This window comes from Narcine bancroftii, chromosome 8 (genome assembly GCF_036971445.1).
Source record: "Narcine bancroftii isolate sNarBan1 chromosome 8, sNarBan1.hap1, whole genome shotgun sequence".
NCBI lineage: Eukaryota > Metazoa > Chordata > Chondrichthyes > Torpediniformes > Narcinidae > Narcine > Narcine bancroftii.
In genome coordinates this window covers 102,902,580-102,929,213 of record NC_091476.1, presented here as the reverse complement: position 1 = coordinate 102,929,213, position 26,634 = coordinate 102,902,580, and the positions used below count along the sequence as shown (strand labels likewise).

The 26,634-nt window shown below is 38.5% G+C and overlaps 1 protein-coding gene across 4 annotated transcripts; it reads right to left on the bottom strand.

The window, feature by feature from the left end:
* Positions 1-2,209: 2,209 nt before the first annotated feature.
* Positions 2,210-25,676, bottom strand: hmbsb (hydroxymethylbilane synthase, b). 4 transcript variants are annotated; one of them, XM_069894630.1, is made up of 14 exons: positions 25,475-25,676; positions 21,694-21,738; positions 20,145-20,217; positions 17,259-17,308; positions 15,567-15,622; positions 14,801-14,878; positions 14,377-14,454; positions 13,783-13,858; positions 12,473-12,586; positions 11,562-11,600; positions 11,351-11,470; positions 9,472-9,525; positions 9,305-9,391; positions 2,210-7,712 (listed from the first exon to the last, which is right to left on the bottom strand). In XM_069894630.1, the coding sequence occupies exons 1-14, from the start codon at positions 25,502-25,504 to the stop codon at positions 7,539-7,541; spliced, it is 1,074 nt and encodes a 357-aa protein (XP_069750731.1). In that variant the 5' UTR covers positions 25,505-25,676; the 3' UTR covers positions 2,210-7,538. The 4 variants fall into 4 exon arrangements, with proteins under 4 accessions (XP_069750731.1, XP_069750732.1, XP_069750733.1 ...); XM_069894631.1 differs by having other exon boundaries at positions 21,694-21,735; XM_069894632.1 differs by lacking the exon at positions 25,475-25,676 and adding an exon at positions 24,290-24,526.
* Positions 25,677-26,634: the final 958 nt, after the last annotated feature.

Sequence of the window (26,634 nt, the reverse complement as noted above, 5' to 3'; positions counted from 1 at the left end):
GCAGAACCATCAATTTTGCATCTTGTGAATTTTTAAATTTGTAATGTTTTGAATAATTCCTTGAAGTTAAAAATGTTCATCCTTGTGTTCCTATCCCAACCTCACCTTGGCCAACCTTTTCTCTGAAACCTCTGCCAGTATCACATCCTTCAACTTTACTTCTGGCCTCTTAATCATGTCCAAATTTAATTGCCCCACCTTTGATGACTGCTCTGAGTTAAAAAGGCCTTAACCATTGAATTCCCCATAATCTGCATAAAGTCCACCATAGAACACTACAGCACAGAAAATAGGCAATTTAGCCCTTCTAGTCTCTGCTGACCACCACTGCTAGTCCCATTGACCTACCCCCACTCCATAACCTCTAGACCTCTCACATCCATGCAACTATCCAATCTACAGTATTTTTAAAAACAAGATCGAGTCTGCATTCACCACATCAGATGGCAGCCTATTCCACATTCCCACTACTGAGTGAAGAACTTTCCCCTCATATTCCCCTTAAAACTATGACCTCTCATATTTATCTCCCCTAATCTAAGTGGAAAAGCTTACTGGCATCCACTGACTATACCTCTCAATTTTCGCTCCAAGGAATAAAGTCCTAACCGGTTTAATCTTTCCTGTTGCATCCTAATAAATCTTGTCTGCACTCTCTCAATCTATTGAGATCCTTCCTGTAGTTAAACAGCCAGAACTGCACACAATATTCCAAATTTGGCCTCAACATAATATCCCAACTCCTATACTTAATACTTTGATTTATAAAGGCTAAGATGTCAAAAACTTTCTTTACAACCCTGACCACCTCCAACACCTCCTTCAGGGAAAAATGCATCTGTATTCCCAGATCTCTTTGCTCCTCTGCACTCCTCAGTGCCCTATCAAAATGCATCACCTCACACTTGTCTACATTGAACTCCATCTGCCATGTTTTGGTCCAGATCTCTGCAAGTTTTGAAAATCTTCCTCGCTGTCCACAATGTCTCCTAAATCTGCCATGGCCCCTGCAACTTTTACACTAGTCTCCCTCAAGATTTGAGGGAATATATCCAGCTTGGGGGATTTATCTACCTTTATTTGGTGTAAGGCAACAAGCAGTTCCACCTCCTTAATCTCCATTTGTTCCATGACACTCATGTTTGTTTCCCTTCCTTATAGACTATCCCAGTTTCCTGAGTAAATATTGATGCAAAGAAAATTAAGATCTATCCCATTCCTTGAGGCTCCACACATAGTTGACCACTCTGATCCTCTAGGGGACCAACTTTGTCCCTTTCTATACTTTAAGAATTTCTCAGTTTTACCTTAATTTCATCTGCCAAAGCAACCTTGTCTTCTTTTCACCTTCCAGATTTTGAGTATTCTCTTGCATTTTCTGAACTCAAGTACCTAGTTAGCTTTTTGTTGCCTATACATGCTACACACCTCCCTCCTCTTAACCAGATCTCAATATCCCTTGAAAATCAGGGCTCACTATGCCTGTTGACTTTGCCTTTAATCCCAACTTGCTATACACACCCTTACCAGAAAACAACATATCCCAATTCACTCTTCCTAGATCCTTTCTTATTTCTACATAATTGGCTTTCCTCCTTTTCCATAATCAACTTGAAGCTAATGACATCATGGACACTGGAATCAAAATGTTTGCCTATACATACATGTTACCTGACCCATCTTGTTCCCTAATAGATCCAAGCACTGCACCCTCTCTCATTGGTACCTCTATATATTGATTGTGAAATGTGTTCAGAAAAGTTTTCTAAAACTCCGAGCCATCCAACCCTTTCACAGTATGGGAGGCCCAGTTAAATCTCCCACTATCACAACTTTCTGCTTCTTCCATCATTCTCTCTCTCTCTCTCTATACAGATTTGCTCCTCCAATTCCAAGTATTGGGCTGTCCATAATATAGCCCTATCAGTGTGGTCTCACCTTTCCCGTTCCTCAACTCCACCCATATGGCTTCTATAGATGAACCCTACTGGCTGTCCTGACTCTCAGCTGAGTTATTTTCCCTATCACCAAGATACTGTTTTATCTTATTTCCTTGCATTCTGATTAAATATTGGTTGCACACCTGTTAAGCATCTTCAGATGTTTTGTGTTAAAGCTACAATATTTTAATGTTTAAGTGTACAATACCATTGCGAGAAACTTGAGCATGTTCAGTCCCCCATCAATATATAAAAACAGTGAAACCTGGTTTTATAATCTTACATAGTTTATTAGTGTAATAAAACAAGTTTCTACTGATAACTGCATCTGAAAGATCTTTGACCAACATGATGGAATGTCTCTTCCAAATAGCAGCCCCGCCAAGTTGTTTGGTAGGAACTGAACTAGATCAATTGAATCTCGAACCAATGCTGTAGCACAGGTAGTTTTGGGAGTAAGTCATTCAATTCAGTTTCTCCACTCTTGGACCTATATTCCTTAGCACCATAAACCCTCCACTACATTCAGTACTACCTTATTATTGTAATCTCAAATTCTATCAGAATGATTTGTATACTGGTCCCTGATCAATAGCTTGAAGTACATACTGGTTAGGAATTTAATTGAAAATGCAGCTTACTAGCATTTTGCATTTTTTCTTAGATACAGTAAAATTTAAGTAACCAGCAAAAAAGAAAAAACCTGCATATTACATATCCAGTGAGCAGAAATCAGCAGATCACAAGGCAGCTGATAAGTTTTAGTTAGGTACCATAGGTACCAGATACCAGGGGCTTTACTGTATATTATGCTGTGGCTAACTACCTTCTTGCATCCTTAATGACAACACTCACAGCTCTGCACAGAAATCACTCACCCTTGTTTATTTAAGTCACTCTATTTAACTACCATTGCACAATAACCAAAATCGCTTAGCGCACATTAAATTCCAAGAATCCAGACTTTCATATTTTTGCAAAAATAACTCACATTGGAGGTGTTTGATTTAAGTGTCCTCAAATGCATCCACTCAAATTCCACCCAGTCTCCAATTTATTTTCCCACAGTGTTCTATGTACAGTTCTCTGGAGAAACAAGTTCCTTTTATTTTATAAAAGTTAAGCTTGCATCTGATGTGCATTGTCTGTTTTCTGTGAAAGTAGACTACTTTTATTCTAATAAAGAGATCGATTTCTTTCGAGCAGAAAAATATATATATATTTTTTTACACCTTTATGCTCAAGCCATTTACTTGTAACCTGCACTCTCCATGATTGCACTCTAAATGATTGAATACAAGATTAGAGGAACTGAGGACAAGATCCCAAATTTGACATTGTTTGTATACATATTAACCCTGAGATTGGCAGAAGGCTGGAAAGGAAGATTAATCATAATTCTGAAAGTTAGGTTAACCCTCCTTGGAACATGTACATTGTTTTCTAGCTAAATCTTCAATTGAAAATGTCTAGAAAGAATGGTTAGCAAGAGCTGTATTTATGGAACACTACACCAGGAGAGGGGGAAAATAAAATTAAGTTGCAACTAGGACAATAAGTGCAAATAGAGTTTTGCAGTTGGAGTTTTTAGTATTAGAAATGATTGCAAATTAGTTCTGTATTTACTCCACTTGAAGCATAAATATTCAGAATTTTTATTTTTATTTTTCACATTACTGCAAGGACCATAGCAGCAAATCTTGATATTTCATAATTCAACATCAGATAATCTACAACATCAAGGACATTGCAGTAAAGAATTTTCCTGTAAACATTATTTTGCTTCAAATCTGTTCCAGAGCAGGATTTTGGTTCCTTTTGCAAGATACTCTTCCATTTTAAAAAAATAAATGTGTTTTAGAATTCAGTTTGTGGGGATTCAAGCCCTGAGAGTACAGTCCTACTTATTTGTATTTATGCCTCCCATTAAGAGAATGTTTGCATTATTATGTTTAAGAATGAAGACCATCTTCTTAAGGCTTTCATACAAAGTCCTACAATGAGCAATTGTGTAGAGCTGAAAGGCAAATAAAAGCAAACCACTGGACACAAAATTACAAGTTTCAAACAGAATTGAGAAGGGCAAGGAAGATGGGAAGAGAATTGTCTGCTAGCTACAACTAATGCAAATACTGTCCTGTAGTCATCCTGTAGCTCAACTCATGGCAACTTTGACCAAATTGCACATTGAAATATTAAGGTACTGTACGATTAAAAAAGGCTGATAACATAGCAGTAAAGGTAAAGGTTCCATTATTGTCACATACTACATATTTTAAAATGTAATATTCATGAAATTCTTTAGCTTTTGTCTACCGTAAGGCAGAGTCGCCATTTTGTCTAGCGCCCCCCTCAAGGAATCTCAAAGGATCAGAAGGAACAGTTTTACCACTTCTAATTCTTGTCAGTTTCCAGTGACGTCAAGTTAAGATTGCCTTCACTTTGTATCGCATCTGAGACAACTAAACACAACAGCACATATGTAGAATTCTTTGTCACAAACGCCATTTAAAGCCAAAATCCTATTTTTCTAGTTCTCAAATTACCCATTTATGGAGAATTCACAATTTGATTTACCTGCCCTTAATAAGCACCCATTTTCTTTCACACACCATACAAAAAGAGAAATTAAGATTATGCTAATTAAAAATAACTGATGCACAAAATGGAAAAACTTGGCTGCTCTGAATTTTCTCTGTCACTTCAGTAACTTCAGGCACTGGTTAGAGCTTGGAATCTACAACTCACTTTTGCTCAAACATTTTTTCACTATTGAATTCTCTTGTGTGTAAAAAAAAAAATCCTCATGAGCGGAGAGGGGGCCAGAGATTTAGTAAAAAATTATAGGTGTGCTTTTAAACATTTCTGCTTATCTGAGTTTAGAAGGCACTGAAAGGTTTAGGTTTAAACGTAAAAGTATTCTCTCCACTATAATAGTGAACTATAGCAGAGCAAAACTTGGCAATGAATACAAAGCAGCAACAAAACAAACGCCAACAACTTTCACTCATTATTTGAAAACTTCCAATTCTAGAAAGAAAACCAACTTTTAAGAATAATGACATTGACCCACTGGTCAGATTCCTCCTTCATTACCCTGATTTAACAAGTTTAGTTTGGGTCTTGTTTTCATGTTTTGGTTTGCAATTTGCCCACTCCCTTCAAAAGGCAAACTTTGTAATTATTGCAGTAGGCTTGCGCAGATGCTGTCTATCAGCAATTCAGTAAGTTCAGAATTTTTAAGTTTACTTTTGAAAAGCATCAATGTCTTGCATTATAAAAATACAATTCAAATAATCCAGCCCCAAGCATCACTGACATTAAGGGAACCAATTGTGATATATTTTCAGACAGTATCCCTTCTAAGTGAACAAACTTTCAATAAACACTAGAGTCTGGTATACTTAATCTGTTATTAGTGCAGTCACAAAGAATCTCTCTCAACTTTGGGAAATTCTAAAACACTTTAGTCAATCAAGTACTTCCTTAGTTACAACCAACTTGAAAACAAGCAATTTTCAAAGAGCAAGCTCCTACAAACAGTAATTGAAGGGTGATTAAATAATTAGTGTGGTATTGTCAGCAGGTATACGATGGTCAGAAATGGAGGAAGTCCTCCCTTCATCACCACATTGCTTTGCGACCTTTTGGTTGCACTGAGGGAAGACAAAGCCTGGAAACAATGTCTCAAAACAAAAGTTGGGAGAGAGTCTGGATTTGGTCTCTCACATGGAACTTCAAACCATGACCATCTGATAAGGAAGAAACTGTGCCAGCAAGCACTGGAGTCTATCCCTGCAATGTGTTGGCTCATCTTAGCTAAAGTAATGCTGGATCATAGATATGGGAAGACACCACTAGGTTTTGGTTCCCAGCCTATAGAGGGAAGATTGCTTGCATAGATGATAGATGGAAGACCAAAAAAACTGGTGCATTGCCATTCAATAATAATTCATCTATAATGAATGAATTTCAGACATCTGAAGTTTTCACAATTATTTACATAGCTATCTTCCCCAGTAAAAAAAATAAAATCAAGCTGAAGTCTAATTCACACTGGAAACATTCAGCAGGTCAGGTTACATCTATGGAATCAGAAATAGTTAACCTTAACAGGTTGAAGACCTATGTTGGAACATTTCCCTATCAATATTTATATTCTAGGCCTCATGATTGGGGTGTGAGAATTGCAAATTTGGTTACACAGATTGCCAGATAGAAAGTTGGAGAGTGGAGGTTGTGAGACACCTTGTCCCTATGGCCATTAAATTTGTAAGGATAGGCTTTAAGTTTAGAGAACTCAAATGCTTAAGCGATTACATAGGCAGGGAACTTGGCTGTATTCCTAATTCCAAAAATGCCACAGGTCATAACACCAATTGGAAATAGTTCTTCCAAAGGGCCAGCCTACTTAAGCAGAGGTTTGGATGGATCTATTTTAAGGATAACCCAATCTCCAATGTTCCAATTTTCATGTCTCAAGTCTTTGATCTGAAAGATCAACTTTGGTTTCTTCCCCCCACCCCAAACAGATGTTGCCTGATCTGAAGCATTTCCAATACATTTTTATTTCAGATTTCCAGCTCTTGGAGATTTTTGATTTTCATTTATTGGTCAAATTTAGTTTTGCAATACTGGGCCAGAAGCTGCCTTTCTGGGAGTGATCCCACTCTCCCATATACTCATCATTATCCTACTCAGAAGTAGAACTTAGTAAGGTAATGATAGTTCACAACTCCTTCAATAATCCAAGTTATTTCAAGGCACTCCACATATACATTTGGGGGTGGGGGCCAGAAACAGAAAACACTCTCTACAAGTCAGCACTCACATGCCACAAGGAATCCTGGAATTGTGAATGGAAGAGTTGTAATGAGTCAAGCTTTTAGAGAGTACACCTATGTACAAGAGGTATCTGGTGCAAGATCATTTAACATTAGCAATGGGCTGGATGTAGTACTAACTGTAGAAGCTTACTGACCAACATCTAAGGCAATGGCAAATGGGCAATAGTGGCCTTAAGCAGTGGTGCTCAAATGCTAGTATTGCAGTGATGCTAACATTGATAGTGGGACACATCTGAGCAAAGATTAAATATTAGATAGGGCATACTGAACTGGTGAGGGGAAAAATCAGGACAAATTCAATTTCACAGTCCCATTCATTTGAAAGACTACTGAAACCCAATTTGTTCAATAGTATAAAATAAAATTGCATAGGCAGCTTAAAAAAGTTAAATTAAACTATTTGCAAATTTAATTTAACAGACAATTTAAAATAACCAATTTCAAATATACCTTTGTACAAACCCATTTTATACTGTAACTTTGTTTTTTTTAAAAATCCCACCGTGTATTGCATTGAAAGAGACAGAAAGATGTACCAAGTCATAGCAGGACTGGAATGGTTTCCATATTAAAAAAACCAGGATACCAGCCAACAGATGAATTAGATTAGAGGCAGCTTAGAAGGCAAGAGGATGATAAACTGAAGGTTTACAGAAGCAAATGATATATAAGGCACAGGAAAGGAATACTGTCTGCTACCTTTGGTTACTTATATTATGCCTAAACAACACACTAGGATAAATACATTGCATTATCTCGAATCATTCAGCTGTCTAGCAACAGTTAGGATATCCTTGGCACCTTTGCTAAGCAATAGATTGGCCAAATCTATTCCTAATTTCTCAGCCGCTTCCTGGGAGTTCTGTGGTATTCTCTTCGCCATTATACCAACATGTTGAACATCAGCAATACTACAATCTTCATCCTGAAAGGAAAACAGTTTATAATATTACACTATAAAGCTTCAAGACCTAGAATTTCTCCAAAACATATTCAGAGCTGAAAGCAAGGTACTTGCAAAAATAAAATGATTACATGGAATATTTACAACCAAACAGGCCAATTAGCTCAATCACTCCATCTGCACAAAAGCTTCATGTGAACCTCCTCCCATTCTACCTCATTATAGCCTCACTTGTGGCCCTTCCCTCCAAACCAAAAAGTGACAATAGATCCCATAACTCAGGTTGCCAGACTAGGAGGATATTCCAAGAGCCTTGACCAACACCACCTTTTTTCAACAATTAAAGAACATCTGCAGATATTGGGGTTGACATTTGGGTATTCCTTTCTCAGCAGCCATCTCTTTTTAAAAAAATTTAAAATTTGCTCATCTATCGCCTACATTTGTGGGACTTCCTCCTATAAATGTCAGCCATACTCAATTACAATGCCGACTATTTCACAATTAGGAAGCACTTTGAAACATGCAAGTGTGAAAATGTGCTACATGTATGCACAAAGACATCTCACTGAGCCAATCAGATTCCTTTTTATCCAGAACTGGAGTATGCTAACATGACATGGAAGCTTAGCCCACATCCAACCCATGCTAAGCATTCTGGACAAAATGCAAAGCAAAAACAGGTCATTTTCCAAAACAGTAAAACTTGAATTTATTGTGATGGACTTGGAATTAGGGCAAAGGATTTAAAAAACATTCAAGGGATTTACATTTACAAATCTGTTGCTACAGCAAGTTGGATGGATAAAAGTAGATTTACAAAATGGGATGGAAAAAAATGCCATCCTGGCTTTGGGCATTACAATAATAAATAAAGCAGAGAAATAGCAAGATAATTTTGTGAGGCAGCCCATAATCAGCCAATGAAATGCAAGAGGCTGAGAAAGAGAAACCAATACAGATTATCACCATATACAGCACAGAACAGGCCAGTTTGGCCCTACGAGTCCATGCCAGAACAAATCCCCACCCTCCTCGTCCCTCTGACCAGCACCTGGTCCATACCCCGCCAATCCTCTCCCCTCCATGTAATTATCCAGTCTTTCCTTAAATGTAAAGAACATCCTTGCTTCAACCACCTCTGATGGAAGCTTATTCCACATCCCCTTTGTGTGAAGCAATTTCCCCTCAATTTTCCCCCTGCAATCTCAAACCATGGCCTCTGGTTTGAATATCCCCCACTCTTAATTGAAAAAGCCTCTGACTCTCTCTGTCCCTTTTAAAATCTTGAACACCTCCATCAAATCCCCCCCCCCCCCTCAATCTTCTACCCTCCAGAGAAAAAAAATCTGCATCTCAAGGTTCTCCACACTTTATCCTACAATTTTATTTGTTCTGGGCAACACCACTCAAATCTCAAGCACTTAGTATTCCAGCCACATTTTGGTCCATGGTTACATATCAATCCATGATCCTTCCATACTTTGGATTCTAGATTCATTCCCAATACACTCCGCCTCTATACCTCCACACACCCCACTCTCGTCCAACAGCACATTTGGAGGTATTCCCAGGTATTTGTACTGAAGAGTCAGTTGAGATTGTAAATGCACCTGTGTTTGAGTGGAGACACTTGTTTGCATTGTATCTTTTAAGCTGTCAGATCCATCAAGACTGTAGACAGCCCCTGTGAGGTAGAGCTGGAATTACAAGATTTAGAGAATCAAAAAGTGGATTTAAATTAAGCACAAATAAAAAGTCATAAAATATGTTAAAGTACCTGGTTTTGATTAATGACACTGTGAACAGCAACAGGCACACTGCAACCTCCCTCCTGTAGAGAACATGTAATAAAGAGCTGATTAGATTCTATTGTTATGAGCCCAGAGAACTCCAAAACCCAACAGCAATAGAAATTCACCAAAACTTAATTTTCTTTAAATATAACAGGACCAATCTTTAAATTATTAACAACCCCCTTCTAATTCTAAGCACATGTGTATGTAATGTTTACATGTTCAGAAAAGTTCTGATTCGCTGTCCAATCATTCACTTTTCACTTCTCCAAGTTTACCGGTATCAGGGAATTGTCATACTGTGCACAGAATTCAACATTTATAATTTCCACCAGACTCTGGTGCTTAAAGTTAAATGGTTACTGCTCAGGAAGGTTCTTGTTGGTTTCAGGGAGATTTGTTGCTTGTTGGAGAAAATCAGTTGGTATGTGTCCAATCAGTCACTTTAGTGTCTTGCTGAAGAAACCTGCCCCGTCATGGGTTTTCCAAATGATAACCTCTTCTTCCAGTTGACCAGAGTTCCTCTTGTTTCCCTTATCTCTGGTGAAGCACCACAGAGCCAGCCATTTCCTCTAGTAAGGACAAGGGTTTTGAACAGGCTAAACTCAGAACTCACAACCTGTCTTCAAATGGGGTTTTTCAACAAGTATGGTTTTACAAGCCTCAACTGCTTCTGTAGAACCGACTTCAAAAGAGAAATCATCTGTTTGTTTTTCCTCTCTACTTGCAAAACCATACAACTTCTTCCAGGGCTCCAAACTCAATCTTCAAAAGATCTCATCAGAATCTCTGAGCCTGGACTTTATTGCCCATACTCAATAGATCATCATTCTTCATTGCTTCTGCAAAGTCATCCATCTAGCTTCAGCAAAGCTCTTGCATTTTAAATGAGATGTCTTTTGTGAAGCGTTACTATTTGTGAAGAATAACCCAAACTAAATCCCCACAATCTCTCTTTTATCCATAACTATTCTAACATATCCTGTAACTCTATGCCAACTCCCATTTCAAAGCTATACAACAGAAACAAGATTCAAACGCGAGGACAATCCCAAATTACATATACAAAAAAAAACAATTGCAGCAATGAAAATATCTGGTTTAGCCCCCCAATTGTAACATTAGCTTTGTTAAAAGGAATTACTGCATCATTCATCACCTGATCCAAGGCAAATGGCCCAGTGGATGATGGTGGCATAATTAAAAATGGAATGGGGGCATGGGAAAGGAAAACAAAGCAATACTCAATCACACAGAGCACAAGGATCAGGTCCAATGGTAATAAACCATTACCATTAACCCCCTTCAGCTCCTAGCCCATAACCATTTCAGTCAGGCATGTCAGTGTTGCAATTCTGTTATTGAACAAGTCCAGATCTGGGGCAGATTGGAAATCTGAATTCAGTTTCAAGAATCTGGAATTGAAAAGTTATCAATAAAAATTATCATAAAGTTATGGATTGCTGTATACATCAACTGACATTAATTTCCCATTGATAAGAAAATCTTCTGACATTATCTTGTCTGGGACAGTATCTGATTCTAGTCCCACACCAATAATGCAGAAGACCAATTGGATTATATTTCAACACTTGTGCTGTCTTCAACTGATAAAGTCAGAGCACATAGCAAAAACAGCACAGCTGGTCCACAAAGCAAAAATATAGAAAGGGCAGTGTAATATTTTGGGTACCAAGTGCATTGGTTTTTTTTTTAAATTCCCAGCATTTCATGATTCAGTGAGTAGGTCCCAGCTGCCACTTTTACCCATAACTAGATAGGGCCATTCTGCAAATCTGCAATGTAGAAACTATCAGGACCAAGAACACTAACTAGGAGAATTTCATTTATCTTAAACTTTACCAGGTTTTTCATAAATGAACGCTCAGCAATGCAGCGAAGAACTGTTTCTGTGTCATTAAGAGCAGAAACCATTTCCAGGATTTCTGAGTCATTCACCCGCACTTCAACACCCAGGGCTCCCTAGAACCAAATAGCAACACAAGGTTAACAGCAACTGAATATTAGAAAAATTTATTCTGCACAAATGACTGGACTGAGCTCGTATATTTACCTGACCCACAGCATACATGCAATCTTCGGGCTCCAGAATCTGCAAGGAAAAAGTTTTTAAAGCCACGTGCATTCCAGCAACTGAACATTTGATTGCAACAACAAAGGTAAATTTCTTAGACATTAATGGAAATTTCCTATCACTGGCTCTCCAAACTGTCCCAAGGCTTGCAAAAAAAGGTGGAACTTTGTTGTCACTTGGAAACTGATGATTCAGTAAACCTCTGCTGGATGTTGCAGGTTTGTGGGACAAAATAATTTGCTCATTAAGATCACTTGGCCTGTCATTTCCCAAGCCCACCCTGCTCCCCCCAAAATGAAAGGCACTTGTAACTCTGCTACCATTAGGAAAAAGATACAGGAGTGAAGATAAGCACTCAGTGGCACAAGGACATCTTCCCATCTATCAGATTTCTGAATGAACAATGAACCACAGACACCACCTTTTTTTCCTTTCACCATTTTATTTATTTTGAAATGTGATTTATACAAGTGTTCGCACTAATGATGCTGTTGCAAAACCACAAATTTAGTGAGATCTTAGTGACAATAAATACAGATTCTGAATGACACTGCTATCCAGAATAAAAATTGCACTTGGGAGTTTTTAATTTTAATGTGGAGATCATCCGACACAGTTCTTTTTGCATTTCATTGCCTCAGATCTGCCCTAGTGATACTGCTAAGTCCGGTACTTCTGTTCGCATGCTTCACTGCAAGGGTTCATTCTTTTTCCAACAAGTGCATTTCAAAAAACTATTGTACTACTAAGCAAATCACCCACTGGGCTTCAGAGACCTACGAGCTTAGATGCAAAAATGACATTAAAAGTATTGCAGATGCTTTATGCAAAGGCTTCCCGACAAGCATGGTTTCTCAGATCAGTGCACCACAGGTTACTAAAAGCCATACCTGATTGATCCGATTCTCCCAACCCATTCTCCGTAGACCAGCAGCTGCCAATACAATGGCACTGAAATCACCCTTTTCATCGAGTTTCTTTAACCTTGTGTTCAAATTGCCACGCTGCAATCAAAATTGTTAAGGAAACAAACACCCTGGGGGTTTATACAATCTCACTTGCTTTGGGCAACACCACTTAAATCTCTAGCACTTAATAGTCCAGCCACATTTTGGTTCCTGACTACATATCAATCTATGTTCCTTCTAATACCCATAATAAATATTGTTCAGTAAATATTAAAAGACTCAGATGGTTAGTGTGAGCAATTCTTTTGGTCACTCAGCATTCTTACTACCTGCAGGAAGCAGCAGTTTCTCAGCCTGATGGAGCTGACTCTGATGCTCCTGTATTTTTTTCCTGACAGGAGCAGTTGAAAGATGCTGTGTGTGGGGTGGTAGGGGAGCAATAGTACGAGTTGCCAGGAGTAGGAGTGGTAGGGGTCCTCAACAATTTCCTGGCAGATTTAAGTAACTCCACATGGAGCTTACAACATGACTATCAGCTTCATTACATTTATCACCATGAGAAAATTCGTGTCAAGACCAAGTCAGTCTCAAAACTATTTTGTTCTTTGTCATTACTGTAATATTCAGTGCTCAATGGACAAGGGCAACATGTTGCGGGAATTGGGTGGGGGGCTGTTTGCAGCTTGTGTTTTAACCAGAGTGTAAATGTTCAATGAGGTCATGGGGAAGTCAAGCAAACTTGAGGAATACATCATATTCTCTCTGGAAAATTTTAAAACAGAATGAACATTACCTTTTCAAATTTTAGTATTTTATTTACCCTTAATGGGTCTGAGAATTGTGGTAAAGAGTACTGAAATTCTCCCCCTCCTCCCAATGGTTTTTCTATCCCTCAACACCTATTCTATTCATCCCCTAGGTTCTTTCCCCCTTAAGATGCAACATCATCATCTTTCTTGTAGTCTTGATAAAGGGTCCAGACCCAAAACATTGACTGACCATTACATGCTTGAATATAGTCTGACCTGCTGAATCCTCCAGCAGGTTCTGCAATTTTGCAGCTTCATGAGACCCACATCTAGAGTGATGAGTAATTTGCTCTCAGGCAACTTTCACAGCTTGAAGTCAAGCAGTGCTTTCAATTTTAAAACAAGAATTTAAAAAATGTGGCCAATTGAGCTCATATTGTGTACATGCTCACTTGCTTACTACAAACCTTGTACTTTCAAGGTGGACTCAAGCAGTTCTGTAAAATTCTATTGTTATGCCTTTAAACAGAAATAAAAGTATACAATATCCTTGAACTCCAGGTGAGGAAATCGCCTTTTCAGCTGTGCTGCTCGACGCAAGGAACTCGTGCCAACCACGCTGAAGAGACACATTAGAAAAGTGAAAACACTGCCCTGAAAATGTCCCTTTAACTTTGTATACAATCCATCACACAAGGTCTTCCTTTCAATCTCATTACAAGCAGATTTCAAAAGAATTATCTGGATCTTCCCCCACCACAGCTTCTCATACCACAAGCTTGTAAATGTTGTTCTTTCCTCATAGTACAGTAGTTTAGAAGTTCCAATGAACCAAACCTTGAGATCATAACAGCAGTTGGAATGAGTATAATGTATTCACCCACTCAATCACTGATGAAGTTTCACATTTTAACAGAACAGCAAGGGACAATCCCTCTTGAAATTAGTTGTATTTACAACTGGATAATACAAGACTAAATTTGCTTGGAGGGCATTAACCAAAGTTTTGTTTCAAATTGAAATTCAAGTTTTGAGACAGCTGGCTCCATTTCTGTCCAATTTTTGATGAAGAAATTTGTCAATAAACTGCAATTTCTGACACCAGTAATGAAGTGCATATCTGAATCACTACCTTACCTTCTCTCAGCCAGCATACCAAGGGATTTCCCCACATGACTTGGATGCATAACAACAGCATCATAAGGAATTTCACGCCTGTAATAAGACAACTGTAGTTATCAACCTAGTTGGTGTGCTGAGTGTGATTCAACCTCAAAGTTGGGGCCTGTCATTCATATCAAAATGAGGTATCAGAGAAAATAAAGGCACCGGACAGTGGTAATGATCATGGTAAAACGGTGACAAGTTCCCCTCCACAGCTTTCGCATGAATTATTATTTTCATCATCCAGGAAATGAAATGCCCAGAGCAATGTACTGAGAAATGGGAACATACAAGATTACTTTGCTGTTCCATCAAAATCCCACCAAGTTAAATCAGAGTAGGGATTTGCTTCATTGAAGTACATGAATCATAATGAACCCTCTCAGAAGGCACTCACTTGCAGATGGCACCAATTGTAAATCCAGGAGGGAGTGCTGTAGGCAGATCTTTCAGAGAGTGAACAACCAAATCAACCCTGCAGTGGAGGAACAGAATGTGGAATATAGAGATCCCAGGTACAAAAGTATACACACAAAACATTAACAAGAAATACTCATCATAAAAAGGGAGAATGGGAAAACCAGAGTAAATCAGGACATATTTGCCCTCCCACCCCAGACGTATAGCATAAAATACAAGACAGCTTCAAAGAACGACTGACTGATACTGCTGGACGCACATATACTGTTGAGGGGAAATGGGTTTCTCATTCAAGAGCCTACTCCTTCAAAAAGTGGCATGTTTCAACTGACCAACATACAATATCTACCATTATTTCATTGTTGGCTTTTCAGTGAGCAACTTGATTGTAAGGCATTTCATATTACAACAATGAACACGTTTCAGAAAACAGAACATACCAGCTTGAGAGGCCTTGATTTTTTATGAAACAAGTTTACTTTAACATTGGCTAAATTACACTGTGGAAACTCCCTGTTCCTCTTCAAAGTTATGCCATGGAATCTTTTTACAGTCCATTTAGAGGGCAGTGAACTTCATCCAGCACTGCATAGGTCATCATAGATTTTGCCATCTTTTGGAGTGATACTCAAAGCAGAATTTTAGCTCAGAAGCCAGAGTACTACCCCCTGCACCACAGTGAATGGATTTATAAAGTTCTTTTTTTTGAATGTCAAGAGATAGAGCCATCTAGAAATTCTTACTCATTCTTCTCCAATGCAGTTTCCAGCTCCTTTGTGAACAGACTCTTCTCACCAATCTAACAAATGTAGAAATTAAACAACAGTGAAATATTATTTCCTTTACACATCACCTTATCCCTTCTCTCTGGTCTCATTTCCACAAGTCTTTAATTACTAAACAGAGATTAGGAGAAAAGATGCAAGTGTAGCAGGGTCTCTACAGTTATAGCTAGAGGTAAAAAGACAATTTGCACACCAAGGAGTGTAATCAACTCTAACTTTATTGGGTTGCAGCTCTGCCTTTTATAGGCAACCGGCCATGTCACCACTGGGGCGTGGCTTGAGCAAGGTCAGCTGCTAATTGGTTGTCCCGGATGTGCATGCCCAGATTGGACCCCCTGCAATCTGCTGGCTGTGATTGGCCGATTCAACTGCTATTCCTGCAGGCATCTCATCTGATATGCTGTATGCCTGATTGGAGAGTTCAACAACTGTTTGCTGTGTCGGCCCGTGGAGTGAGCTGCTACACAAGGTTCATTTTAAATACAAGACTACCTTCAAACAAGACAGGTCCCCAACTTCAGACTGAATTTCACGGTTTTTATCATATATCTGAGTGTATAAGACACCCCCCCCCCCACCAAAAAAATGCATGATGACGGAGTTGCTGGGTGTGGCCGGAAGGTGGATGTTATCATGGAGCCTCCAGTGAAATGAAGCAAGTTTTAAGTTAAAAGTCATCGAAGTGGCCAAGGAATCGACCAACTGTGCTGCTGCTACAAGGACATTTGAGATAACTGAGAAGAATGAGAGAGTGAAGAAAAAATGTTTTAAGAAAAATGCCAAAGAAACAATGTTCGATGACATTTATTAGCCAGAGATTGGTGGGGGTGGGGGGGGGGGGTGGGGGGAGATCACATTGCGGAAGGGGTACTAAAACAGAGGCAAGATTGCTACTTAGTCACAAGAAATAAAAGAGTATATGATCTGAAGTGGCAAGGTCAAACCCCAAAGCACAGTGGAGATTTTAAAGGTACAGTAGGCTGGTGCAGCTATTTCATGAACAGGAAAAATCTGGTGATATGACAAAAATTGCTGAGAGACTACCAAAAGATCTTAATCATAAAGTTATCAGCAGTTTATTATACGACAGCGACAAAGCCGACTCATCAGATTCAGGCCCATATAATGACATTGTAAACCTGAGACTCTGGACATGCTTGCCAAGTTCTTCACCTCAGTCGTTGACAGTGATTTTGAAAGATTTTAAATGTTTTTTTTTTAAATTCTTTCTAATGTATCAGTATCTTAAAAAAACTGTTGTAGGGTGGCGTCTAAATGGGTTATAAAACCAAAGGAGTGGTATTTTGAGTAGAATTTTAAGGTCACATTTTTGTATCTGACCTATAAGACAACCCGTTTTTGGGTGCTTCAAGGGTCGTCTTTTACGCCAAAAGATACTGTAATTGGCATATTTTGGTCCTTGTTGACAATAAATAAATATTTCAAAATCTCACTTTATTTGCAGTGTATTGGTCACGTTTTTGAGGAATAATTAGCTAAAGTAGTGGACTACCAAGGGAATTTATTCCCGCATAAGGTAAAGTCAATACAGAATAAGGCTTTTTCTGCAATGTTCTTTCAAATGTATTCAGAACATATACTTTATGTTTCAGCAAAGTAGGACAGAAAAGACAAAACAATATAAAGTACCTTTGAAAGAGCAGTGTCCAGAATTTTGTCTCCCGTTGTTGTCATGGCAACTGTAGCAATGGAACATAGCATTAAATCAGATTGTACATCACAGTATTTCAAAATTGTATTTAAATAAAAAGGTTGATTCTATACGCTTTAAGCCAAAATGAAAGGTACACATGAATACAATCTATTCTTCAATGAACATTTTATTCCTTTTTAAAATTTATAACACTTTATATACTTTGTTGGCTCCATGGATTAAATTAAAATTGTATTTTTTTTTGCTATTTTGCATCATGGCAACTGTCCTTGCAATTAATTAAAATATCTTTGATAGTCATCTCTCATGCATTGTTGTAATTCTATGAATAGTTAATCATGGGAAAGATTGTTGAAGTAATAATAACTATAAAGTAACAACTACACTGACAGATTATGTTATATTTTATATTATGTATAGATAATTTTGGAAGATAGGTTGTGGGGTTTAGATAGGTCACAAACAGATACAAACACTTCAAAACAGATCTAATTTTAAAATCCAAGAGTTATGCATAAGGTAGTGCCTACAAGTCTGCAAAGACGATAGACTCCTGTGTTGGAGATTTTCACAATGAGGTACAAATGGAAGGGCCCATCTCAGGAAACTGACAAGATTGCTCACGAATTGATTTTGGGAGTCAGCAAACTGTTTTGGTGGAGTGTGCTGTTTTAGGAAGGTCATGTGGTTGCAAGGTGGGGGGTGAGGAGGGGACCAACAAGAACCTTCCTGAGCAGTAATCATTTACCTTTCAAGCACCAAAGCCTGGTGAAGAGTCATGTGTGTTAAATCCTGTGCATAGTATAAGAATTGCCTGATACTGGTGAACTTGAAGGAGAGAGAGGTGAGGTTGGACTGTGAATCAAAGAACTTTACACGCACATTACATACACATGTACTTAAGAATTAGAAGGGGATTAAGTTTATAGTAACAAGTTAAAGTTTGATCCTGTTTTTACGTTTAAAGAAAATTAAAAGTAACTTTTGTTTAAGTAACCATTTGTCTTGGTAAATTTCTATTGCTGCTGGGGTTTGGGTCCTCTAGGTCCGTCACGACTCTTATTAACTACGGACATCTTTCATGACTTTAGGACATCCAACAGTGCTTTAACAGCTAATGCAAAACCTCGTGTTCCTAAGATTGCAATAGAGAAAAATGTTACAGGACTTTTGTACAGCAGAGTATGCACAGCAAAAGGACAATTTTGACTTAATTTGTTCCAGTAATATTTATTGAGTGGCAAATATTGGTCAAAGCACAAAACGTCATCCCCTGCTCTTCAAGATGGCATTATATAAATTTTTTTTCCACCAAGAGGTACGTGGTCTTGTCCAAAAGATGCCAATTCTGACCATGGATCACAATCCCAGTTCTGCACTAGTGCGAAACTTGATATTTGTACTTCAGACCCGAGAGGGAACTGAGCTGCTGCTGGCAGTTTCTACATGGTGGAATTGTATCAGAATTTGAATACCTTGGTTAGAGCTCTGGTTTTAATTATATATTATTATTTACCTATGATTAAGGGTTGCATACATCTAGCTTGCATTCCCTTGAATACAAATAGTAGCACAATGACTTGAAGAAGGCAAACAAAATGGTCAGGAGATTCAGTGAGAAATTTCAAATAAACTCTTCCCTCAGGTGGGGATTGTACACAAGGGGAAAAAGAAGTTGCATTTAGAATTAGGATCACCACTTACTAGTCATGTGATGAAGTTTAAGAAAAAGTTTAAAAGAAGAAATACAAAAACAGCTGCAAAGATTTAGATAAGGGAATGACCACAAAGAAAACAAGAAGAAAGTGTATATTGCAGGCCTACAAAAATGTGGTCAGGCTACATCTAGTGCAGACAGATTGCAAGAGTCAAGCACCGAATGATACCTGGACAGGAGTTAAATTGCAGCAAGATGTTGTACAAATAAATGCTGTATTTTGTTAAATATAGAAGGTTACAGGGTTTTCTTAGTGAAGTTTAAGAAATTTTAAAATGTCAATTTCTCTCTGTCCCACATCAAAACTTGGGGTTTCTATAACTAAATATGCATTGATGGATTTCAGGAGTAAATTTAGGAATTTGTCTATTTGCAGAGCATTGCAGAAATGGAACTCTTCTGCAAATGTCAACTGAGCAAGAGGCAATTGCTGAATTAGATTCAGATTTAATAAAAAGGTACAATGCCTGTGGGACAAGGATTGGGACATACTCACTGATAAGCAAATGATGCAGCCTCATTATTCAATACAAAAAGAATTTTAAATAGTAGGGAAACTAAGCATTATTGGGAACAGTTGGCAAGTGGAGCCAAGCCCACCATCACATCAGCCATGATTTTTTGAATGGCATAGTAGGCAGATGGTCTATTCCTGCTCCTCTTTCTTATGTTTTTAGACATGATCACACTGAATGCTAAACAACATTTTCCTATATACTCATTCATCCAATGCCTTTGAAATAAGCAATATGCAGTGCAGCAACAAAATTAGCAATGTATTTATTTTTGGCTATCAAAGGATACAGTTTACTCCAAACTCTTCTATTAACTTCCAACATCCTGTCTTGAGGAAATTTTAAAACAGATTGATAAATATGAAGAGAAAGTTGATGAAGGAATGCAATTAGATATTATTTGTATTGATGTATCAGAAGGCATTTGATGAATTCCACAGAAGTTAAGGCCCATTGAAACAAAGGGTCAGCATTCAGGATAGAGAATTAGCACAAAGCTTTAAGTTCCCCAGTTCAAATGGCTGACCAAATTTAACAATGTATTTATTGAAAAACAATTGTGAATTTATAGTTCTTTCATACCTGCTTAACCTGATTTGGCCTTCATCCCCAAAGCAGCTTATACGTACCAATTTCAAGTTGCGCATGTGGATACTGTTCCTTCAGCAGGTCGACCACAGTGCCAGTCTGGGTCCGTGCAAGCTGCAAAAATCAAATCAAGACATGGCTGATCTAAAGCACACTGTGTACAAAGAGAAAACAATATAATGATAGAAGATGAAAATTCTGTTTAATTATATTCTAACAGTTATTTTGGTGGCTGGAAACAATCCACAATGATAATTTGACTGAGATCAAGCTCATTTCTCTACAAGTTGGATTCAACCCTGGAAATAACTCCTACATACTCCTCCCAGGTCAAGCTCCAGCATAATAAAAAAAACTTTATTACATATAGTTATGGACAAAATACAGGACTTGCTGGAGTTGCCCATTTCAAATGAACAATGCAAAGTAACAAGCTTGATGCTGAAGTTGTACTACATTTTTTCCAGTAAGACAAGAAAAATTATGATCTTCAACTATTCACTTTGCTTGAAAACATTTTGGTTGATTCCTGATGACAAAAAGGTGATTCTAAGAGGCATTTAAAATGAAAAAGAAATGAAATTTGGCAGATATGAAGCTACTTTGAACAAGCTTGTCACATTCAAATGAAACAGTCCTAGAAAGCTGTTATGTGGTGGCCAATCCTTAGCCCTGGGTTATTTTGAGTCCAGCTTGTGCTGGAGCACATTGGTCACTTTCATATCACATACAGCTGATAGGGAAAGAATCCTGCACCTATCAACACCAATAAGCTTAGAGAATTAACAGGGACTTTCAAGTGGTCAATTGCCCCGCACATAAACCCGCATGTGTAGGCAATATGCGGCTGTTTTGAGGCCACCTGAATGTGCAGGAGGCGCTCTTGAGGCGAGCTACATAACCTTCCTCCAAGAGGGATAATCAGCTCAGTGGCTCCCCCAGCCACCTGAATGCAGCTGGCTGAAAGTGGATGTTAAAGGGTCAGGCTGTTGATCACAGCTGACACTGGGGCAAGAGACGGAGTGTGCTCAGAGCCGCATCCTGTGCAGCTGAGTCCTTCCAGTGGCCAGCGTTGCGCTTTAAACGCTGCCACCTGAACGGCAATTTAAAGAGTCGCTTCTGTTTCTTCAGGCGCATTCTTAGCGTAGAATGTACCTGAAGAAGTCTAATGTGTCTATAGCTGCAAAACAATGTTGCTGAAATTTAATTGTCTCCTTACAGAGTTGCAAATGTGTAGAACAAAGACTAATCTGCATGGTCCACCTGTCCCTCCCTTTGGTTTAATCTTAATCTCCCCGAATTCTCCCTCCAGTGACTCAGCCACAAACCGATGCAATTCTGTAGATATGGATAAGTAACAGTTTGAATGGAAATGCCCTGCCCAGCCCCATATGAGATACTGGTGTAAATTACACAGCTAAACTGGAAACAGCTTGACCAAAAGCCATATAGTCAGATTACAAGACAAGCCCAATGTATTTGAAGACATGCATTTCAACATTTAGGAAAATTAAAAAGAGAAAATAATAAAAACACAAGAATTTAAGCAAAGTTTGTAGGGAAGCTTTGGAAAATAAAGAAACAACCTACTTGGCTCTTTCTTGTTCCAACGCTGATGATTCTGGAAGAATTCTTCTTGACATTGTGATAACAAAACGTAATTTGTTAGAGTTGATGAGTGAAAGGCAGACATTTAAAATGAACATGTGTATAATGTTTTAAAAATAATTAACTTTAAATCACACTAGAATAAAAATTTGGGACAAACAAATTTTGCTGGACATCTCTCAAGTTATACATTTTAGACTTAATCGTCATGGGAATTTTCAATGCATAACACTGAGAACGAATGGTGCCTAAACAAAACTATATGTAGGCATGTACTTTATAAATAGTAGATTATGAATTTATTTTAATAAGGCAGAAGTTGGTTTCTGATCTGACAATAATGTAATTTCCACTGTGCATTATTGTGTCTCAGTAATTTCTGTCTCAATCAGGATTAGTCCTCGTCATCAATCCACTGCAACTCCTAAGGCAGACTTTTGTATTGGCAATAAAACAAGTTTAAATTAATTATATTTGGACTCTGGTATTTTCAAGCAGGAATAATATAAAACTATTAAAGATTATTATTCCATGATCAGGATACTTCAACTAAGCAAGTATTCTCCAACTCATTCAAAACTGTTGGAATACTTGCAATAAATAATTCCCGAAGTACAGAAATATGTTGAGACTGGATGCCCCACATACCTCATCTTCCACAGAAGCCTCAACAATCCCCAATGCAAAAATAACCACCATGGTGTTTTACTGTCATTTGGTTGACTCTGGCCCCATCCAGATCTGCTTTATTAAGTACTTCTCAATCTTTCCTCAATTAATTAGCTTGGTTTAAATTATTTTCCAGACTGGAATGCAGAAGCTAGAGTAGGCTTTTTTGATCAGACATTAAACAGAATCCATTTCCTTATGTACAATTGGAGGATAACTCAAAACAAAGTGTTTTTTCTTTATTTTGCCCAATTTCATTGCTTATTTAAGGTTATTAAAAATAGCATTGCACATTACACCACTGCAATAGATTATAATCTAAAATTAATCAATTGCTAATAAAAAATGTTTTATAATCACTTCAGCTGTTTATGGCAAAAAAAAACCCATTAATGCACAGTCAATTTAATGCCACAGGTCCCTTATAATCCCTTGTTTCAAATGAGGTTTGAAACTATTCATTTGGAGGGGGTGAGAATTGCTTGCAAAAAAAAAATCAGCATTTATCACCTGTTCCTAATAACTCTTAAATTGCAATGATGGGAAATTCTACTGCAGAGAGAAAGAATTGCAAAATATTTCCAAATCAATATAGTGTCTCACTTGGAGGGCTGCCTTCACATGCACTTGCTACCCTTTGACCTTCTAGGTCTTGGAAGTTGAGGGCTTGAGAAGTGCTCAAGGCAGCCTTGGCACGTTATGCAGTATATTGTGTACATGGTGCAGCCATAATGCATTAATGATTGATTAGACCCAAAATAACCCATGGCGAAGGATTGGCCACCACATAACAGTTCTCTAGGACTGTTTCATTTGAATGTGACAAGCTTGTTCAAAGTAGCTGATACATCAGAATTAATGATGATATTTACTTATTATTCTTCTAGGCATTCTCTTAGGATTATTTGCTTCCACTCCATTGTAAGGAGCGGAAGAAGCCAGTGTGCGACTTGTGTGCAAAAAGACAAATAACTTTATCCTTCCATTCTCTGCACAGAGATGTTTTCTTCCCTCCTAAACTCATTCTTCAATAAAATATTTTAATTCTTATGATGGAATCGGCAGAAGGGTAATTGTCTTTTAAACTTTGTGTTAATGCTTTTGATCTTTCAGAAGCAATATTGCAGAAGCAAGACTCTGCCTACCCTCAAAATCCTTCAACATTATTTGGAGCAGTTGAGTTTTTAAAATGCTGACCAATGTTTGTACTCTAATCAACCCTACTAAGGCAAGCTATCCAGTTACATCACTTTCTAGTTAATTTTCCATGATCTTGTGGGTTTTAGCATTTCTGTCACCCTTTCAAATTGCAAACTTCATATTCCCCAACTTTCCCTCTATCAAACTGTTTAGGTTCCAAGATACAGTAAAAAGCTTTGTTTTGTGCGCTTTTCAGGCAAGTCAACCCATACTTAAGCAACTTTAAATCAATACCTCCTGGCTTTGGATCTTTTCTGGAAGAAGATACTTTATTATAATCCATTTGCAAATATTTAGCATTTGTATTCCTCAGTCCATTTTTCCATCCCTCTTACTGAATACAAATATTCCCAAACCTTGCTTTCTTCCAAATTTGCTTACTGTCCATTTTCCATGAAATTACCTCAACTTTGTGACAATTATTGGTGATTCAGCTCTTAGATTAAAAAATGAATTTTATAAAACATTAGATCAGAAACTTCAAGCTGTACATTGTACAGCTAACAATACACAAATGCCAATCTTCTCCATTTTTTTTTAAACATGGAAGAAGCGTGCTGTTTAAAAATTTTAAGTATTGTGCTCAACATCCCTAGCCCAAGAATTAGTGTTTGACTTCCACTATTCATCTTTCTACAATACCATTCCACTCTCTAAACACATATGATATTTCTATTACACTTGTATCTTACGCTAAGCATCAACTTACCCAGTCATTTGACATCTTTTACAATTTTTCTTCACTAAAGTCTCAAGGGATAAAGTTGAACCACTGGAAATTCTAGCAAAGTTGATGCATTTATCCATGCAAAAGAACCACCCCTTACAATGACTCAAACAGTTTTCGGCCCCAATTGGTTATCACGATAATTCTTCTATGGAACACCAGATGTGACATAGGAATTACAGAAAATGACAATGGCTAAGAAACATGGGGGAAAAAACAGGAAGGAATGAATTATTTTGTCATTAGAAAATATAAAAATGCATCAGTGACTTTGGGTGGTTCTGCACTAGGAGATTTGTGAACAAAAGGTTTCATTGAAACTTTGCAGCATTAATCTCATGCATCTGCATCCTCTGGATTAGCCTATCAAATGTCTTTTTTTTTAATCTTTCATTTTCTCATTAATACTTCCCCTTCCCTTCCAGGTTCTACCACTCAGCAGCAGCAATTTAAAATAATTAATCTATCAACCTGCACGTCTTTGGTATGTGGGGGAAAACTGGGACAATGAGAAAGTGGCAGTTTCACGTAAATGTCAGTAAAGGACTCAGGAAGAGTAGAAGAGAAAGAAGATGACAGGCAAGGGAAAGAGAAAGGGAGTAAAGAGCAATAGCGAGAGGCAGCAAAGACCCACCAGTTCGAGGTGAGGGGTAGGACAAACCTGTTTTGGACACGTGGTCCGGACACAGATCAATGCAATGGTATGTGCACAGGAAAGAGAGCAGTGCCTGAATTGGACGAGATCAGAGCAACTTTTGAATGAATACTAGTGACATTTCCAGGAGAGTTCTGCAAAGATGGACATCTACCCGAGCACCAACTGAACCACAAGGAGGAACTAGAGATCGTAGACGTTGAGGGACTTGCTGAGTTTCTCCAGCACTTTTGTGTATTAACAAGGAGGTGCTCAGCATAGCAAGTTACATCAGTGGGAGAAAACAAAAATGGTCGACGGTTCGGGCCGACACCTTCAAGAGGAAACGTCGGCATTTCTTTTGCCCTACTCGAGCGGCCCGACCCGTCGGGTGCTCCAACTCAGCCGCAAATGCCAATACCTGTGCATCCCCAAGCAATCACCCGGCCACCATCCAGCCAATCAACGCTTCGGGGCGGGATTTCCGGCGTGCATTTCGACCTTGTTCCCCGAAAAGTTGGTGTTTTACTCACCCGCACGCCGTTCGCTGTATCATCGGACATGGCTCCAATTTGGAGCTTCACTCAAAGAAAAGCAGGCTAAATCTCTGGTTTTCTGAGTGCAAAAGAGTATGGAAATTAAAGGTCTTTCCTCTTTACTGCCAGCATAGTTTCCCTAATGCCGCCATTTTCTTATCAGGTCACGTCCTGATTCCTACGCTGCGCATGCGTACATTTAAGATGATGACTGACTTCTGATTGGATCATTTGAGTTTTTAAACTTATTTATTAAATAGTGGCTGAACTCAAAAGTTTAAAGCACTTTAAGATACAGATTTACAATCCTTTTTGTCCTTGACCCAATCTGGGATCAAGTGTCATCTCTTCTTCAACCTGTTCAGTAGGTTGGTCAGCAACACAAAGTGGATGAGGAACTCAAAAAGGCCACAAGCCTTGGGCTCAATGGGAGTGATGTCGCGCGCCGAGCGAGTGCGCAGGCGCGGAACAACAATGCAAACAGGTGAATACTCACTCACCTCACGGAGCGGTACTGCGTGCTGGAGAACGGCGCGTTGCCCTGCTAAGTATCCTACCAGCAGGCGCGGGGCACTCACAAGGATTAATTTCAAGCACTCTAGTAGCGCTGTCCCGTGGAGCCCGAGACCTGCGGGGTATAAAAGAAGATTGTGAACTCTGAATCAAGTCAGTCTGGCACGTGTGTGCCTTACTTTAGTAGCGCGACCGGAGAAGCCGCTCCAGTCCATCACTCTGCGCCATCGCTTTGATTTGACTGCCCAAAGTGAGGGTGATGGGGGAATTTTCGAGCTTGTTCGGGATCAGTACCACCAGCAACTTCCCAACTCCAATAAAATGAAAGATTAAGTAACAATTTAGAAGAAATGTCCAATTCCCTAAATATTCCCTGCTGGGATTTTACCGACAAGGGCGTATTGCAAATTAATATTTAATTTCCAAAGGCTCCAAGACAATCTAAGAGATTGGGAATTTAGTTGATGAACCCTGCAAAGATCTTACAAATAGGAAGGAAAAAAGAAACACCCCAAAATGATAAGATTGCCGGAGAAACTCGGCTAGTACTTTATCCAGCAAAGATAACCAATGTCTTGGTCTAGACCCCCTCATCCAGGTATCTTAAGAGTTTGTATTGATTTTTTTAAAAAAAACCTTTCAAC

Coding starts and splice junctions, on each gene's coding strand:
- hmbsb (XM_069894630.1), bottom strand. CDS start 25,504: ATGTCCGATGATACAGCGAACGGCGTGCGG. Junction 21,739..25,474: donor ATACAGCGAACGGCGTGCGG/GTGAGTAAAACA, acceptor CACAATGTCAAG/AAGAATTCTTCCAGAATCAT. Junction 14,455..14,800: donor ACAATTGGTGCCATCTGCAA/GTGAGTGCCTTC, acceptor GTCTTATTACAG/GCGTGAAATTCCTTATGATG.